At 54.5% G+C, this 13,564-nt stretch overlaps 6 protein-coding genes and 1 non-coding gene across 7 annotated transcripts; 4 read left to right on the forward strand and 3 right to left on the reverse strand.

The window, feature by feature from the left end:
* Nucleotides 1-109: 109 nt before the first annotated feature.
* On the forward strand, nucleotides 110-595 carry BDP55DRAFT_722195 (uncharacterized protein; the record flags this gene model as incomplete). Its single annotated transcript, XM_060578561.1, has 1 exon — nucleotides 110-595. The coding sequence occupies one exon, from the start codon at nucleotides 110-112 to the stop codon at nucleotides 593-595; it is 486 nt and encodes a 161-aa protein (XP_060436664.1).
* Nucleotides 596-809: 214 nt separating this feature from the next.
* On the reverse strand, nucleotides 810-3,530 carry BDP55DRAFT_2973 (uncharacterized protein). Its single transcript, XM_060566594.1, has 5 exons — nucleotides 3,177-3,530; nucleotides 3,006-3,113; nucleotides 2,525-2,953; nucleotides 2,241-2,458; nucleotides 810-2,170 (listed from the first exon to the last, which is right to left on the reverse strand). Exons 1-5 carry the CDS (start codon nucleotides 3,418-3,420, stop codon nucleotides 1,025-1,027), a joined length of 2,145 nt encoding a protein of 714 aa, XP_060436665.1. The 5' UTR covers nucleotides 3,421-3,530; the 3' UTR covers nucleotides 810-1,024.
* A 1,782-nt stretch (nucleotides 3,531-5,312) lies between these two features.
* Nucleotides 5,313-6,632, forward strand: BDP55DRAFT_2995 (uncharacterized protein). Its single transcript, XM_060566616.1, has 3 exons — nucleotides 5,313-5,414; nucleotides 5,472-5,847; nucleotides 5,929-6,632. The coding sequence occupies exons 1-3, from the start codon at nucleotides 5,392-5,394 to the stop codon at nucleotides 6,502-6,504; spliced, it is 975 nt and encodes a 324-aa protein (XP_060436666.1). The 5' UTR covers nucleotides 5,313-5,391; the 3' UTR covers nucleotides 6,505-6,632.
* Nucleotides 6,633-6,653: 21 nt separating this feature from the next.
* BDP55DRAFT_t17 lies at nucleotides 6,654-6,733 on the reverse strand. Its single transcript has one exon. It is a non-coding gene; the product is annotated as a tRNA-Thr (tRNA).
* A 1,025-nt stretch (nucleotides 6,734-7,758) lies between these two features.
* On the forward strand, nucleotides 7,759-8,772 carry BDP55DRAFT_639885 (Chloroperoxidase). Its single transcript, XM_060573293.1, has 2 exons — nucleotides 7,759-8,647; nucleotides 8,750-8,772. Exon 1 carries the CDS (start codon nucleotides 7,806-7,808, stop codon nucleotides 8,436-8,438), a length of 633 nt encoding a protein of 210 aa, XP_060436667.1. The 5' UTR covers nucleotides 7,759-7,805; the 3' UTR covers nucleotides 8,439-8,647; nucleotides 8,750-8,772.
* Nucleotides 8,773-9,913: 1,141 nt separating this feature from the next.
* BDP55DRAFT_722198 (uncharacterized protein) lies at nucleotides 9,914-10,204 on the forward strand (the record flags this gene model as incomplete). The annotated part of the gene is made up of 2 exons (XM_060578562.1): nucleotides 9,914-9,994; nucleotides 10,067-10,204. 2 exons carry the CDS (start codon nucleotides 9,914-9,916, stop codon nucleotides 10,202-10,204), a joined length of 219 nt encoding a protein of 72 aa, XP_060436668.1.
* A 932-nt stretch (nucleotides 10,205-11,136) lies between these two features.
* On the reverse strand, nucleotides 11,137-13,091 carry BDP55DRAFT_639892 (WD40-repeat-containing domain protein). The gene has a single exon (XM_060573294.1). The coding sequence runs from the start codon at nucleotides 12,833-12,835 to the stop codon at nucleotides 11,345-11,347; it is 1,491 nt and encodes a 496-aa protein (XP_060436669.1). The 5' UTR covers nucleotides 12,836-13,091; the 3' UTR covers nucleotides 11,137-11,344.
* Nucleotides 13,092-13,564: the final 473 nt, after the last annotated feature.

Here is a 13,564-nt window from a genome sequence, read left to right on the forward strand (position 1 = left end):
AACACAAAGGAACATCACACAACTTCAAAAATCCACAAATCCTCTCAATCAATCCCCCCAAGCAACCATCTAGACACTAACAGATACCCAAATCTAACCAGCACCCAACATGTCTTCTTCCCTGACCATCCTGGAAGTCGATCTCGCCATAGCGGACCTCGACCAAATCGAGATCTGCCAGCTCAAGAACGCTCTAGGCCGAGCTGAAGATGTAATTAGGCATCTCGAAAAGCTGAAGGATGTCGACCAGATGGAGATCGTTCAGCTACAAGCCCATATCGACGAGCCGGGAAAGATGATCAAGGCCCTACAAGAGGAGAACAGTCGTCTCAAAGGACGAAACTTAGAGATTCTGAGCAACACCCAAGAACCCCGCCATACGGCTCAGGGGTTCTCTTCCCACCATCACTCCGACATCACGCGTACAAATCTGCTGGTTTTGGACTCACAGTCCGCCTCGGCATCGACTGAAGAGGCTGTCGCCATCAGTACGGAGGACTTGAATATGGATGATGCCGTCAAGGACGATTACCTCTCTGGTTCTGACAGCGGATTCGAAGATGTTGGCTCTGAGAACGGTTTGGATTCTACCTAGAGTTTTCTATCAAAACTTGTATCATAGAAGCAAAGTAGCAATCAAGTTTAAGCATTTGATGCAAAGTTCTTGGGTACATCATTTCAAGTAGTCGATGAACGTTGGCGGATATGAACGCCTTAGCGGTAGATGGAATCCTATCCAGGGTTTATATGCGGATATGTTGTCGAAGTATACTCTGAGAGTCGAAAGAGGACTCGCAGTTTCATTTAGTCGAGGATGATTTGATCCTCAAACTTAGTATTTCAAAAGATTTTCGGAGTGACAGATATTATGACGCCTGATAAAAGATCGCAGACGTCTTTTCCTTAGGAAAATCGAATATTTCCAGAATGGTGACCTGACTTCCGAAGCCCTCCATCCAGCGAAGATCCACCATAATCCGCGAACTTTGACCTTGCGCCAAACACACCATTACCGGAGCAAAAATCACCGTCCAGGGTGATGTCCCGCCTGCCGCCCTTCATGGTACCCGTACCCCTCATCCCCAAGCGTAGGACTAACATCACCAGGAACCCTCGGGCTCACATCACCTACCCGCGGGCTAATATCACCGACCCTTGGGCTCGCCGTGGCATCGCTCCCCATCTCGACCGACGAGCCGCCATACCGCGGACTACTCGGCATCTCGCTCGCACTAGCCGGAACCTCGAGCTCCGCAGCATGAGCATGTACGTCGTGGTGATGACCAGGAGACGTTGGCGAGTCGAGGAAGCCCGGCTTCGGTTCGGGTGAGGAATAGGGGGTGTACCCTGGCAGCTCCGACATGGCACTCTGTCGCGATACTTGCGTGGCAGCAGCCTCATCCGCCCTCCTCCTCTTCCTGCGCCGAAGCAAGAAGAAGGCCCCGAGTCCCACCAGTGCAATAGCAGCGACACCACCTACTACACCTCCTGCGATAGCCCCCTTGGACGGACCACCGGAATCCGGCTGAGGCGTTGGTGAAGCAGACGACGAAGGCGTCGCCGTGCTGCTAGGCTCCACGACGAGAGTATACTCGGGCGTATACGCCGGCCTCCTCAGTGACGAATCAAAGATGTACTGCAAGTACACATCACTCCACGCCCTCGTGGCCCTCTGACTCGCGCCCCCTGACGACGTCCCGCCCACGGCGGCGACAACCTGCGACGGCACGGGCGCAAGACGCTTCGCAGCCTGGGTATCATATCGTCCCGTATAATTCTGGCTTGCGAGCGAAAAGATCTCGACGGGCATGTGCTCGGCACAGGTATTCACATTCCCGCCGTCGGTCTTGGTCTGCATGCCACCTACGATGAGCAGGTTCTCGCCGACGGCGTGGCAGGTGTGGCCGTACATCCCGTCGGCACGGGTGTGCACTAAGATCCAGGTGAAGGTCGGGAGGGTGAGGACCCAGATCTCTTCCGAGGTGATGTAGTTGTTGTAGTTCTCGACGCCGGCGATCATGTAAATGTTCCAAGAGGATTTATCGGCGGCGGAGACGAGGACGGCGCAGATGTCGGAGCGGCCTGTTGGGATGTCGGGGAGGCCGAAGGTTTCTTGGCGGAACCAGAAGCCTGTTTCGATGTCGTAGATGTCTACGAAGGAGAGGTTTGTCTTTCGAGATGTGTCAGTTTAGGAGAGGACGAAAAGGGGGAAGGGTTGTTTATGTTTTCGGGGAACTTACATTGACGTTTCCTGCGTTGGCACCCTCGATTCGGATACCGAAAGGCGTTGGGTCGCGCGTAGTCTGGCCACCAATATTGACAACGATGCCCTTTTCGCCGACGGGGACGTGGACCATTGCGCCATTCATGCGCGGGCCAACGTACGTCGGAACGGAGATGTTGGTGAGCCTCGGCTGCGAGCGCTCCGCAGTATCAAGCTCAAGCATGCCTTCGAGGACTGCAAGATGTCAGGTCTCAAGTTTCTCTCACTACCAAAGAGAAACAGAGGCTAAGATGGACTTACACCGAAAGTCTGACGAAGATGCATACGCGGCATTCTCAGGACCCGATCTCCTCTGCACGTAACCCTCAAAGATGTAACTCCTGTTCAACGTCGGCGCGTCACAAAAAGAAGCAGCGCCTGGCCTGTCCACAATCTCGCCATTGTTCGACACCTTGAAGTCAGTCGACTTGGACCAACTCTCGCCGTCAACGTCAAACTCCCAGATGGCCGGCTCGGGGATATCCTTGTCGGCAACGAAGGCCGGGTTATTGAGGCTGTTGAAGGAGAACCACCCGCCTAGCTGATAGACCTTACGAGTGGTTTGAGAGTACCACATCGCGTGCTCGATGAGGCCGTTGGGGACGTCGGGGCTCTTGAAGACGGACGAGTACGGGCTGGTCTCCTGGTTTGTGAAATCTTGTGAGAGGTCTAGAACCAGGAGTTGGCTGTCTGGGATGTGTTAGAACCGTAAGGCACGAGGTTCGGATGATTGTATGCTTACGCATTCCCCCGTCAAATTGACCGGCTTCGGTATTGTAGAATGTTTTGTTGTTCTTCGGCACATACGTATTGCCGCCATCAACGTAGATCTTTCCATCGGCTAAGACACCTGCAACGACTTGGTTTAGAATTGATCTCAAGATGGTGAAGTAAGAGGAGACTTCAAACCCACTTGCATGTCTCCAGATGCGGCAGAAATGCTGCGAGAGGTCGTATACGCTACTATTGATCGTCGGAGCCGGGACAGACGTCGGAGCAGAAAAGACGGATGAAGTGGGAGAGGAAACTAGGACCTCCGTAGAGGCGGAGTTACTCGGGGCCGCCGGAGCGCTGCTCAAGACTTGTCGTACATCTAGGTCACCAAGGACAGGCCCCGGACCAGCTACGAAAAGCAACGCAAGCCACGGGAATCTCATAATCACAGCGTCTCAAAGGCACATGAAAAGGAATATGACGAAGAAGAGGCCAGAAATGCGGCCAGCCGGGACGAGCGGGCATGGACGGGTATTTGCAGGAACACGGGCGAAGAAAAAGAGTGCGAGGAACTGGGGGCTGTTGGGCTTCGCTTCTTATTACGCCGCCACGCCGCAATCAGAAAGAGATAATGCAGACCACTCCCCCATGTTCCATTTGGTACCAACAAGTTTCGAGAGATAAATCGCTGAATAGGGAAAGCAGGAGGCGTTCATCCTCCAACCGGGGGCTTGATTGGATCTACGTGAAGACATGCAGGAATTGGGTTAGGTTCATGTCGGACTTGGGGCCCGTAAACAGACAATGAACGGAGACACAGCATGGTACAGACTGTACGATCTAGAACCCTCGTCGGGCAAACAGAAGGCAGAACGGGGGAGAAGGGGAGTTGGGGAGACACGGTCCCACGGAGTGAGGTTACAGCACAGAGTCGATGATTTTCAAGCCTCAATATGCCAGTCTCGGCCGGTCTGACCGACGGTCGAATCAAACTGTTGTCAGCAACGCGGGCTCCGTGTCATTGGGTTGGCGTTGGTCGTTGGGCCAAGGTGGTGATGCGATCGCGGCCCTCATTTGCCTAGATTCTCACGTTGCGTAGGACGAGTGAGCTTGGCCCCCAATGACATTCTGGTCTGTGAAATATGCAACAAAGATGCAAGGAGCCAGAGCCTGCTTGCTTATAGGCACTTAGCCTTGAGCTGACGGCCGTCCCTCGGCATCTAAGTTAGCTTATTTGGGACAAGGCGATGAGAGTGAAGCTTATCGGCGAGTCTTTTACAGCTGCTTCGATGAGGGCAAGTGAAGATTATGGATGGAGAAGGGTGTTCCGTGAGTTTGAATGAGAGGGTGTACGAGCCAGGCTGTGGCCCTCTCTCATGGATGACTTTTGGTCAATAAAGGCTCCGAGGATGAGTGTTTGCTTGTGAAACCAACACGTTGTGCCTGTCCCAATTGGGATTTGGGCGACTCATTGAAAAGAGGGCTGCTCGTAAAGCTATGAGAGAAGGAGAGACATGGTGGTTGCGTTTAATAGTCTCTGAGATGACCTGGTTGCGTGAGCCTCTCACTCACGAAGAGAGGTAAGGTGAGTAAGATTGAACGTACATCTACAGTGAAGCTGAAGAATCACAAGTGAAATCCAGCCACTTCCCCAGCTCGCAGAATGAAGCCTCAGCCCCCACACCCACCTGAATGAAATCGCCGCTAGAAGGACCCAGACCGAGCCCAAGGATCACTCAGTCTGAAGTCTAGAGTCTCTGCGTCTCTTCGTCCAGTCTCTACCAATACTCCAAAAGATCGGAACCCTTCCATACCCGTTCCCCGATACCATTAGCGGGGCCGAGTCACCGACGCTACCGCAACAGACGAGAAACAACCCTATCCATCTTACCGTCTCGCTGGTGGACATGCGCAAGTTTCCCATCCCCACCGTGGACCACCCCGCGTTCCCGGCGACTTAGGCCCCAGCCGCCTGAGTCGCCCGTTGCGCCTATCCGTGTACCGTACGGCGACCTCGCCAATCACGTCGCGCCCCTCTGCGATGGCACAAGATGGCACAGCGATCCGTCTTGCGCTGGCGTCCTGAAACCTGCTCACCTCCATGCCGTTTTGGGACTTGGTGGCAGCGGTCACAGGGCTGTTGCTTGTCATGTGCGACGATGCAGCGAGATAAAGCTCACCCCTGCTCAGTTGTCTGGCTTTTACGGTCCTGATAAGAGGCGTGGCATGTCCCTCGTTGTAGCTGAAGAGAAGTGACTGATACACAGCTTTGTCTCCATCCTCCTTGTCTTATTATTCATTCTACTCAACTTGAGCTGTCGAGTCAGTTGAGAAAGCGTCCAGAACTCAAGATACCCTCAAAACAAACACAACTATAATCAGTAAAGGACCGGATCCTGACAATCATCGCCACAATGCCAGCCATTATTTCCAACCAGTTCGTTCGCCCTCACTCAAAAAATGAAGAAAGAATCTAAACTCATAATCCTTCCAGAACCCCCTCGACCGAGCACCAGCAACAATCAAAGCTCTTAACAACACAACTCACGGCATCCAACCCCCTCCCCTCAACGGCAGACTGCGCCGCCCACCTCGAGCTCCTCGAGACCTTTGTCACCCTCCGCGACGCAGTGCACCTCCTCGCCGCCGACGCTGGTCAGGCCCCCGAACGCGTATGGGACCTGTACTGCAACCGAGCCGTTGCCCGCTTCGAGCAATGGAGTACCAGCGCCGAGAGGCCAGCGGAGAAGATGCCGCCCGTTGACGTGCTCATGGCATGGCACGCATTGATGCTGCACCCCAAGGCCTACGCCCGGTTCATCGAGCTCGGTGGTCGTCTGGGTCTGGATGGGATCAAGTGGTCTGAGATTGTAAGTGCCCTATAACACTGCAACTTCCGTCGTTGAAGTCGGACAAAGACATTGTAGGAGAAGTATACTAAACGACCACAGCCGAGACCATCAAACCTCGAATCCCTCATCGCCTCAATCGATCTCTCCGCCCTCATCGCATCACCAACCCCAACCAGCACCTTCACCCACGCCTCCCCAACAGGAACCACCCTCTTCACATACCCCCTCACCGCAGCAATCAACCGCCAATTCTCCTTCTCCCTCAAAATGTCCTCCCACGCCTGGCTCCGCAGCCCAAGCCCCGAAGACCTCGCATCCCTCCTCGGCGCGGCACAAAACCGCTACGCGCAATTCTTCCACCTCATCGCCGCTCACCCGGGCACCGTCATGGTGCCGACGCTCGACATTGACCTCGTCTGGCACACGCACCAGCTCGCGCCGGCGCGGTACCTCGCGTACTCGAAGCGGACGACGGGGAAGCTGGTGGACCACGATGACGAGATTCCGGACGAGAGTCTGGCGGTGCTCTCGACGGATATGAGGGCACTTTGGAGAGAGGCGTTTGACGAGGAATATCTTCCTGCTGCTTGTCAGGAGGATGCTGGATGTGGGGGCGGTTGTGGTGGTGGTTGTGGAGGGGAGGGTGGATGCGGGAGCTGTGGTGCTATGAAATGAGCATGAAGGTTTTTTCCGGCGAAGGAGGGGTGAAGGGGCATTTAGACAACGGCATTACATATGGAGTACGCATCTCAGGCTGAGTATCTATAAAACGATCATCATGAAGAGCCAAAAAAAGGGCAAAAGGAAAGCGAGTGAATTCATCATGCCTCGTGGCGGAATCGAACCGCCGATCTTCTCATGTCACTAATACTAGTGAGACGCTATACCACTTAGCCAACAAGGCGATGGAAACGCAACTCAGGTGCCCGCCTATGAACCTGAGCCGTGAGGACTACGACCCCGTCGTGCATCTCCCGCCCCCCCACAACCCTTGCACAACGTCCCTGCATTGAAAGATGCTGCTCTTTCGGACCTCTCCATATTGCATCTCATGGTCCATCCCGACACGGCCACCCAAGGCCGCCCACAATCGTCCCCGCCAAGCACGTCAAAGTCGTATTTTTCACAGGTTTCCATTCTTTTTCAAACTCAATTAGAATGTTTAAAAGGGGCTCACCTCGGCTCACTCACCTCCCCATCCAATAACACGTCATGAAAAAGTAAGCAAAGCCCGGTATAACTTCAAATAAGACTCCCCAGTGGTCCTCAGTGGGCTCATCGGGCAAGGGATGAACGTATAAGCAGCCCATGTATAATGATAGATCATAGAACTGCGGCGGCTACAGCCCAGGGTTTGACCTTACTGCCGAGGCACGGCTATCATTCCGCTCCCATCTTGACTTCTGCTAGAACGGGGGAAAACACTGAGCACCATTTCGATGAGCACTCCGTACCGTGGAAGGCGTGGACTTTGTCGGATTCGCCGCGTCAACGGAGCCGCCGCCCGGGGTTCACAACTTAAAGGAGAATCCCCGAGTCTTAACTCGGATAGCCCAGCCCTATGCGTCGTGTATCTGTTTATAGGCCCCTCATATCTGTAGACCCCCAGGTTTCGATCAACTGTATAAAGCAGCTTTCGTCGACGTCTCTCGTTCGTGATCTTGTCTCTTCCTCCAGCCTCCTCACTCATCCTCACCGGACCACCTTCGTTTTACACAACACCAACGGCACACTTGTAAGGCCATCACTGTCTTTCCAGAAGCTCGAGATATCCCAGCCTTCCCAACCTTCCCAACCCTCTTTGTCCTCTCTCTCTATCTCTCCAAGACTCATACAAGATGCGCGCCTCAGCAGTCCTCGCCGCAACCTGCGCCATGTCCGCCTCCAGCGCCGCCGTTCCCCGCGACGCCGCTCCCGCAGCCCACCCCTGGCTCGCCCCCGACGCCGCCGCCGGCGCCGTCCGCGGCCCCTGCCCGATGCTCAACTCCCTCGCCAACCACGGCTACCTCGCCCGCGACGGCAAGTCCATCTCCATGCAGGACCTCATCGCCGGCCTCGGCTCCGCGCTGCACTTCAACGAGTCCCTCGTCCGCACCCTCGGCACGCCCGCCTTTGCTACCTCCACCACCGGCAACGCGAGCACCTTCAACCTGGACGACATCGCCAAGCACAACGTCATCGAGCACGACGGCAGTCTCTCCCGCGCCGACTTCGCCGTGACTGGCGACGCAAAGACCTTCAACGAGACCGTCTGGGCCGAGACCAAGGGATACCTTGAGACCGGCGCCGCTGCTGCGTCGGACAACAAGGTCGGCGTCGCGACCATGGCCTCCGCGCGCAGCAAGCGCATTGCTACCGCCCAGGCGACGAACCCCTCCTTCAACTTGACGACCAGTCAGGTCACTGTTTCTCTGGGCGAGTCAGCCGTCATCCTCGGCACTATTGGACAGAGCTACACTGCGCCTGCTGCGCCGGTTGAGTGGTTGAAGGTTGTCTTTGAGGAGGAGCGTCTGCCGTTCAACGAGGGGTGGAACACCTCTGCCGAGGTGATTACCACCGCTCAGGTCCTCGGTCTGTCGCAGCTCATCGCTACCAGCGGAAGCAGCTAAGCTTGAGCTTTTCTGGTGCTTGGGTTAGAATAGAAATAAATGCGTCATGTTTAACGATTTCAAGTCAATGTCCCGGAGTATTCGTGATATCGCAAGTAATGATGTTAGGTCCCAATTCGTATCTGTCGGCAGCCCTGCGGCATCGTCGCATTATTCGATGAAATGGAATGTCTATGCCGAACGGCAATCTTCATGCTGCTTGGCAGCATCTGGCCACGGCGGAGGGTCTCGTCAGCGTCGTGACTCGTGGACTGGGGATGGGGCCATGTTGAATGAGAGAAAAGGGGGTAGTCTCGGCGCTGCATCCGTGCCTTCGTTATCGGTAAAACTTTTCGGCCCGCACAGGGGCAATCGGAACAAACATTGCACCGCATGAGAGACTCCATCCTAGACCGGCACTATGAGCAGCTATGCGGTGAATGATCGGCCTCTCCAGAGTCCAGAATTATCTCGGTGTGGCGTATCTATACCTTGAATTGATATAAGACAGACAATAGATAGGTCTAACTTGGCTTCGTTGAGGCTGAGAGATCCTAAAACAGGGGGATTAAACCGTTGTCATGATCGGACGCTGTGCAGTTCATGGGAGATGCGTCATTTTGGTGACCGTCATTTGCTAGCAGCAAAGTTCTTTCGGATATCTAGAACATTACTAGGGGAAGAAACAACAGATTGCGGCGTGGATGCATTGCAAGATCCTGATGTCCAGATCTTGAAGATTGGGTCACGAAGATGAGAGACGTGAAGTTGCAGTTGAAGCCTTTGGGGAGCAGCCGCTACTACGAAAAAGGGAACAGGGGGCATTACCCCTCGACCTAACTTCGCCTGGTAGGTACTACCTAAGCTTACCTACTTGCCTAGGTTTGCTAGCACAGCTACGTACTCGCGTCGGTACCTACTTAGCAAAGGGTGGCTGAATAGTACCATTACCCCTCGTGCCTTCATATACGAACTATGACCTCGACCTTCGACACCACAAGCTCATAATATATTTCAATCCAGTAAGCAGCATACCGATTGGTAGAAATACCTTTTTCACAGGAAATGACATGGGGATTTCACTACGACGTTGAGGCGGGGAAGGGCGGGGAAGCATATCGGACGGAGATCTACGATCTAGTACCTCGGGGACCTTAGCGCCGTCCGGGAGGAGCATCTTTTCCCCACATCATGACGTTTTGACGCCTCAAGCCTCGCAGCATCAATGAGCTTGAGCAGAGCTTCATCCCTTCCTAATAGGGAGTAGGAGCTTTGGGGCAAAAGCTAAGATACGAACGTAACTCACATGACGTCAACTCGAGTCTAGACCTCATGCCTCCTTATAAGGTCAGACAGCTGCTTTCCTCAAGACAATTTTCCTTCACTATTCATCAAAAGATTCTACCTCAGATTTCACTTTCAGCCAACGCCTTGAAACTTCTTCTACAAGACTAAACATCTCCAATTCACCGACACACCAACGAACGATAATCAATATGCCTGGTGACGGATCCAAAGCCTCTGACAACACCGTCGAGGAGACTCACGACGTTATCCACGGTGCTGGAGCGATCAAGGTAAGTCGCCACCACTGCAATATACCTAATTATTTCCCAAAAGTACACCGCATTGACTAATCCGTTCATCAGGACCCTCACGTCGACCGCGCCGACAAGACCGCGCCCCTCCCCGAGCCTGAAAAGGGTCTCGCCATTGAGGGGCTTGCCGCCAGCGGTGGCCAATCCGTCAAGGGAGATGGTATCGCACCTGGCGAGCGGTCCACCTAAGGACTGTCTTACAATGCAAGGGATGAAGATGGTGGAAGAGAGGAAGACAATCAGCCGCTGAGACGTGACGATCGCATGAATGGTGTCATCTGGTGGCGACTACGATGAGGTAGTCTAATAATAAAATGATAAATCAAATGATGATTACCTGGCCTGCTCTGCACCGAGACGTGCGCCACTCGATTATTGTATCTACCTTATGATAATCAAATCAAGGCCGGCAATTAGTCAAGATGTCGCTGTCCCTCACCTCGGGGAAAGGTGACGTATGAAGGTCGACCGCTACCGCTCAGGATATCCGCCATGATTCCGAAATTAAGCTTCTGAGAAGAGGAGCAGCGATCTCATTGAGAAACGGAAATATGCCGAGCAGCGCATACACTAAGCACGAGGCTATTAGGAACATGATCGCAGAAGAGCAATGTGGACACTTGATCACCTACAAGAAGCGATCGTACCCCACGACAACCAGGAACACGCTAATACAAGGCAAATCCGGGGAAACTCCCAGATACCGAGTACCATCAGAGCAAGGGCGATTATTTGGTCGCCTCTCAGAGAGGTCATGCCGATGACTTGCTTGTCAGCCATCACTCCGGACGGAAAGACTGGCTAATCAGGTATGTGCCAGGTTTTATTGATGGATGTCTGAGGTGATTGTGAACTTATTGTGAAAAGAGGTTGGAGAGACGGTAAAATGGGTTGCCAATGATGGGAAGATTTTCGTTGAGAGGGGAAAGGGGATGCTTGATTAAGCTCCACGACGAAATGGGACGAACTCAAAGAATCTTGTGTCTCACCCTGTCAACTCCCGCAAGCCTCTCTGAGCCTCGAGTCTCTCCAAGCTCCAACATATCAACCACAGACAGAACACTAGACAGTAGACAGTCACGCAGGCGTCAAAGAATTGCATCAAGACAGCCGAAACCATGTATCGGTAATGCGAAACTCCAATTCATGAAGGGGACCTGGAATAATCCACGAGTCCATATCATACCAGCGCAAAAGGCGTATGATGTCCCCTATTTTATCTATGCCCCTCCTCCAAAGCTCATCATCATTCCCAAAATCAAAACATGGCAACAAGCAAACGCAAGTTCTCCCCGTTCTCCCACGACTTCATACCTGACACTCAAGTCCTTAAGCCTCAAACACCAGAACAACACCATCGTCGCCAGCAGTGACAATCCTCTCTCCAGTCTCTCCCTGCACGAACCCAAGCACACCGCCACCCTCTCCATCACCCCGATGCCCCCTCCACTCCTTGATAAGCCCGCCATCCTGCGCTCTGAGATCCCACCGCCTCACAACACCATCCATACCACACGTCGTCAGCAACCAGCTGTTTTTGACAAACTCCACCTTGACCACACTAAACTCCTCGTGCGCACCAACACCAAGACTCCTCCTCACAGCAAACCTCCTACCGGCATCAAACACAGTGACACTGCCGTCCACCGACCCGGCAGCAAGCAACGTAGAAATCTGCCCCGGTCCGCCCGCCGCCTCAGTGAAGCTCAGCGTCTCAATCGAATCCGACGCCGTCTGTAGCGCCGCAAGAATCTGTCCTCCGGCCACAACGTCCGACGCGCTCTTGCTCTTGCCTCCCTTGCCAGCTTGCGCAGAACTCGCCAGCCTAGGCAAACTCACAATGCGAATCGCGCCGCCCGCGCCACCGACGGCAACCAACGTGCCCTTGGGATCCACCGCGACGCTGTACAGCCCGCCCTCGACAATGAACCGCTGGTCCTCAGCCGTCAAGCTCACCGTCGTCTGGCCGTTACTCTCCACCAGTCCCGCCGCAGCCGCCTCGCCCCAGACGTCCCACACATACAAGCTCGCGTCCTCGGAGACAGTGCAGAGGAAGTTTCCATCAGGCGTCCACGCGCCCGCGGTGACGGGGGCCTGGTGAAGCCAGTACGTCTGGACGAGCTGCAGGCAATTCGCCGGGTTACCGCCTCCCGCCGCGATATCGATGGTGTACACCCAGACGGAGTTGTCGCTGGCGCCGATGGCGATGGTGTTGGGGTATTTGGGGCTCGGGCAGGCGGCGATCCAGTTGATCTCGGGGACCTCCTGCGCCTCGGCGATGAATTTGATCTGGACGCTCGCGGCCTCGGCGGTGGGGGAGTTTACGCGGAGGGCATGGACGCGAAGTTTGCCGTCCATGCCGCCGCTGACGAGGAAGTCGCCCTTGGGGAGGGTGAAGGCCAGGGCGTTGATGCTGTCCGTGTGGCCGTCGATCGGGTAGATGAACTGGAGCTCGGTGGACTGGGGTTGGGCGGCGTCGCCCGAGTAGGAGGCGGGCAGGACGGGGCGGGAGGCGGCGGCGGCGGTGGAGAGAAGGTAGCCCTTGCCGGGGGCGTCGTCTGAGTCGCCTTCCGAGCCGCCGGTGGCGATGAGGGTTGGGTGAACGGGGTGCTGGGCGATGGCGAAGACGGAGTCCTTGTGGGCGTCAAAGTAGGCGACCGAGTCGTTTTGCAGGTTGATCTCTTCGTTTTCGTCGTCAGAGTCCATGGGCATGTCTTCGTCGTCGACGTTGACTTCCTCGCCGACGTCGTCGGCCTCGAGCATCTCGGGCTCCGACTCGTGGCCGTCGTCTTGGGGTGTCTTTTCGTGAGGGGCCGACATCTTGTGTGGTTGTCTCGGTTATGATTGGGGATAGGTTCGTTTTTTCGTGGAGGTTTTCGCACTCTTGGAAGTAATGCGCCAAATCCTCTCAAGTTTTCCTTCGGTAAGGAAGATAGAAGGTATGACGTAGGAAGGGGCGCTGGGTATCGATCCCTTATTTATTGTAAAGAAAGTAAGGGTGCAGAAGCAGGAAGTCAATTTTGCTTTATTAATCGTTAATCGAAGTTCCTGATGCTTGATAAGCAGGAATTGCGTCGCGCTGGGACGATTTTTTTTGCAGCTCTCTGGATGGCGGGGTGGCGGGGTAATTCATTCGCAGGTGAAAGACCTCCACCGAAAACTGCAGGCGGTGAGCTCACCAAGAAAGCCGGGGCCACCGGTTGCTGTAGCCCCCGGGATCATCGCGGTCGGTGTGACTCTTCACCGGCCATCGGCGGCACGGCGCTTGACCCAGGTTGATAGATATCCCGCGATAGAGGCCCGGGGGATCCATGACAGCTTCCTCATGTGGTTGGTTTTATGACATCTTTCAGCGGCCTGAGACCCGCGTTGTCGTACAAGCCGACCGTACAGTTCACTCATGGAGGTACATGAGTGCTTCAACTCATTTGTCTCTCTCACTACTCACTCTCTCACTCACATACACACCTTGAAAGTACTTAGCTACATAGGAAGCAATCTCAACCTCATTATGAAGCCTTCAATTCATACAACTCTACTTCAGGATAT

This window comes from Colletotrichum godetiae (genome assembly GCF_030913485.1).
Source record: "Colletotrichum godetiae strain CBS 193.32 chromosome Unknown BDP55scaffold_1, whole genome shotgun sequence".
Classification (NCBI taxonomy): Eukaryota; Fungi; Ascomycota; class Sordariomycetes; order Glomerellales; family Glomerellaceae; genus Colletotrichum; species Colletotrichum godetiae.

Bases quoted from the DNA above. Each gene is read 5' to 3' on its own strand.
- BDP55DRAFT_2973 (XM_060566594.1), bottom strand. From the start codon at position 3,420: ATGAGATTCCCGTGGCTTGCGTTGCTTTTCGTAGCTGGTCCGGGGCCT. The intron at 2,459-2,524 runs GTAAGTCCATCT...GACATCTTGCAG, and splicing joins ATCTTCGTCAGACTTTCGGT to TCCTCGAAGGCATGCTTGAG. The intron at 2,171-2,240 runs GTAAGTTCCCCG...ACATCTCGAAAG, and splicing joins CCAACGCAGGAAACGTCAAT to ACAAACCTCTCCTTCGTAGA.
- BDP55DRAFT_2995 (XM_060566616.1), top strand. From the start codon at position 5,392: ATGCCAGCCATTATTTCCAACCA. The intron at 5,415-5,471 runs GTTCGTTCGCCC...TAATCCTTCCAG, and splicing joins CCAGCCATTATTTCCAACCA to AACCCCCTCGACCGAGCACC. The intron at 5,848-5,928 runs GTAAGTGCCCTA...AAACGACCACAG, and splicing joins GGATCAAGTGGTCTGAGATT to CCGAGACCATCAAACCTCGA.
- BDP55DRAFT_639885 (XM_060573293.1), top strand. From the start codon at position 7,806: ATGCTCAACTCCCTCGCCAACCACGGCTACCTCGCCCGCGACGGCAAG.
- BDP55DRAFT_639892 (XM_060573294.1), bottom strand. From the start codon at position 12,835: ATGTCGGCCCCTCACGAAAAGACACCCCAAGACGACGGCCACGAGTCG.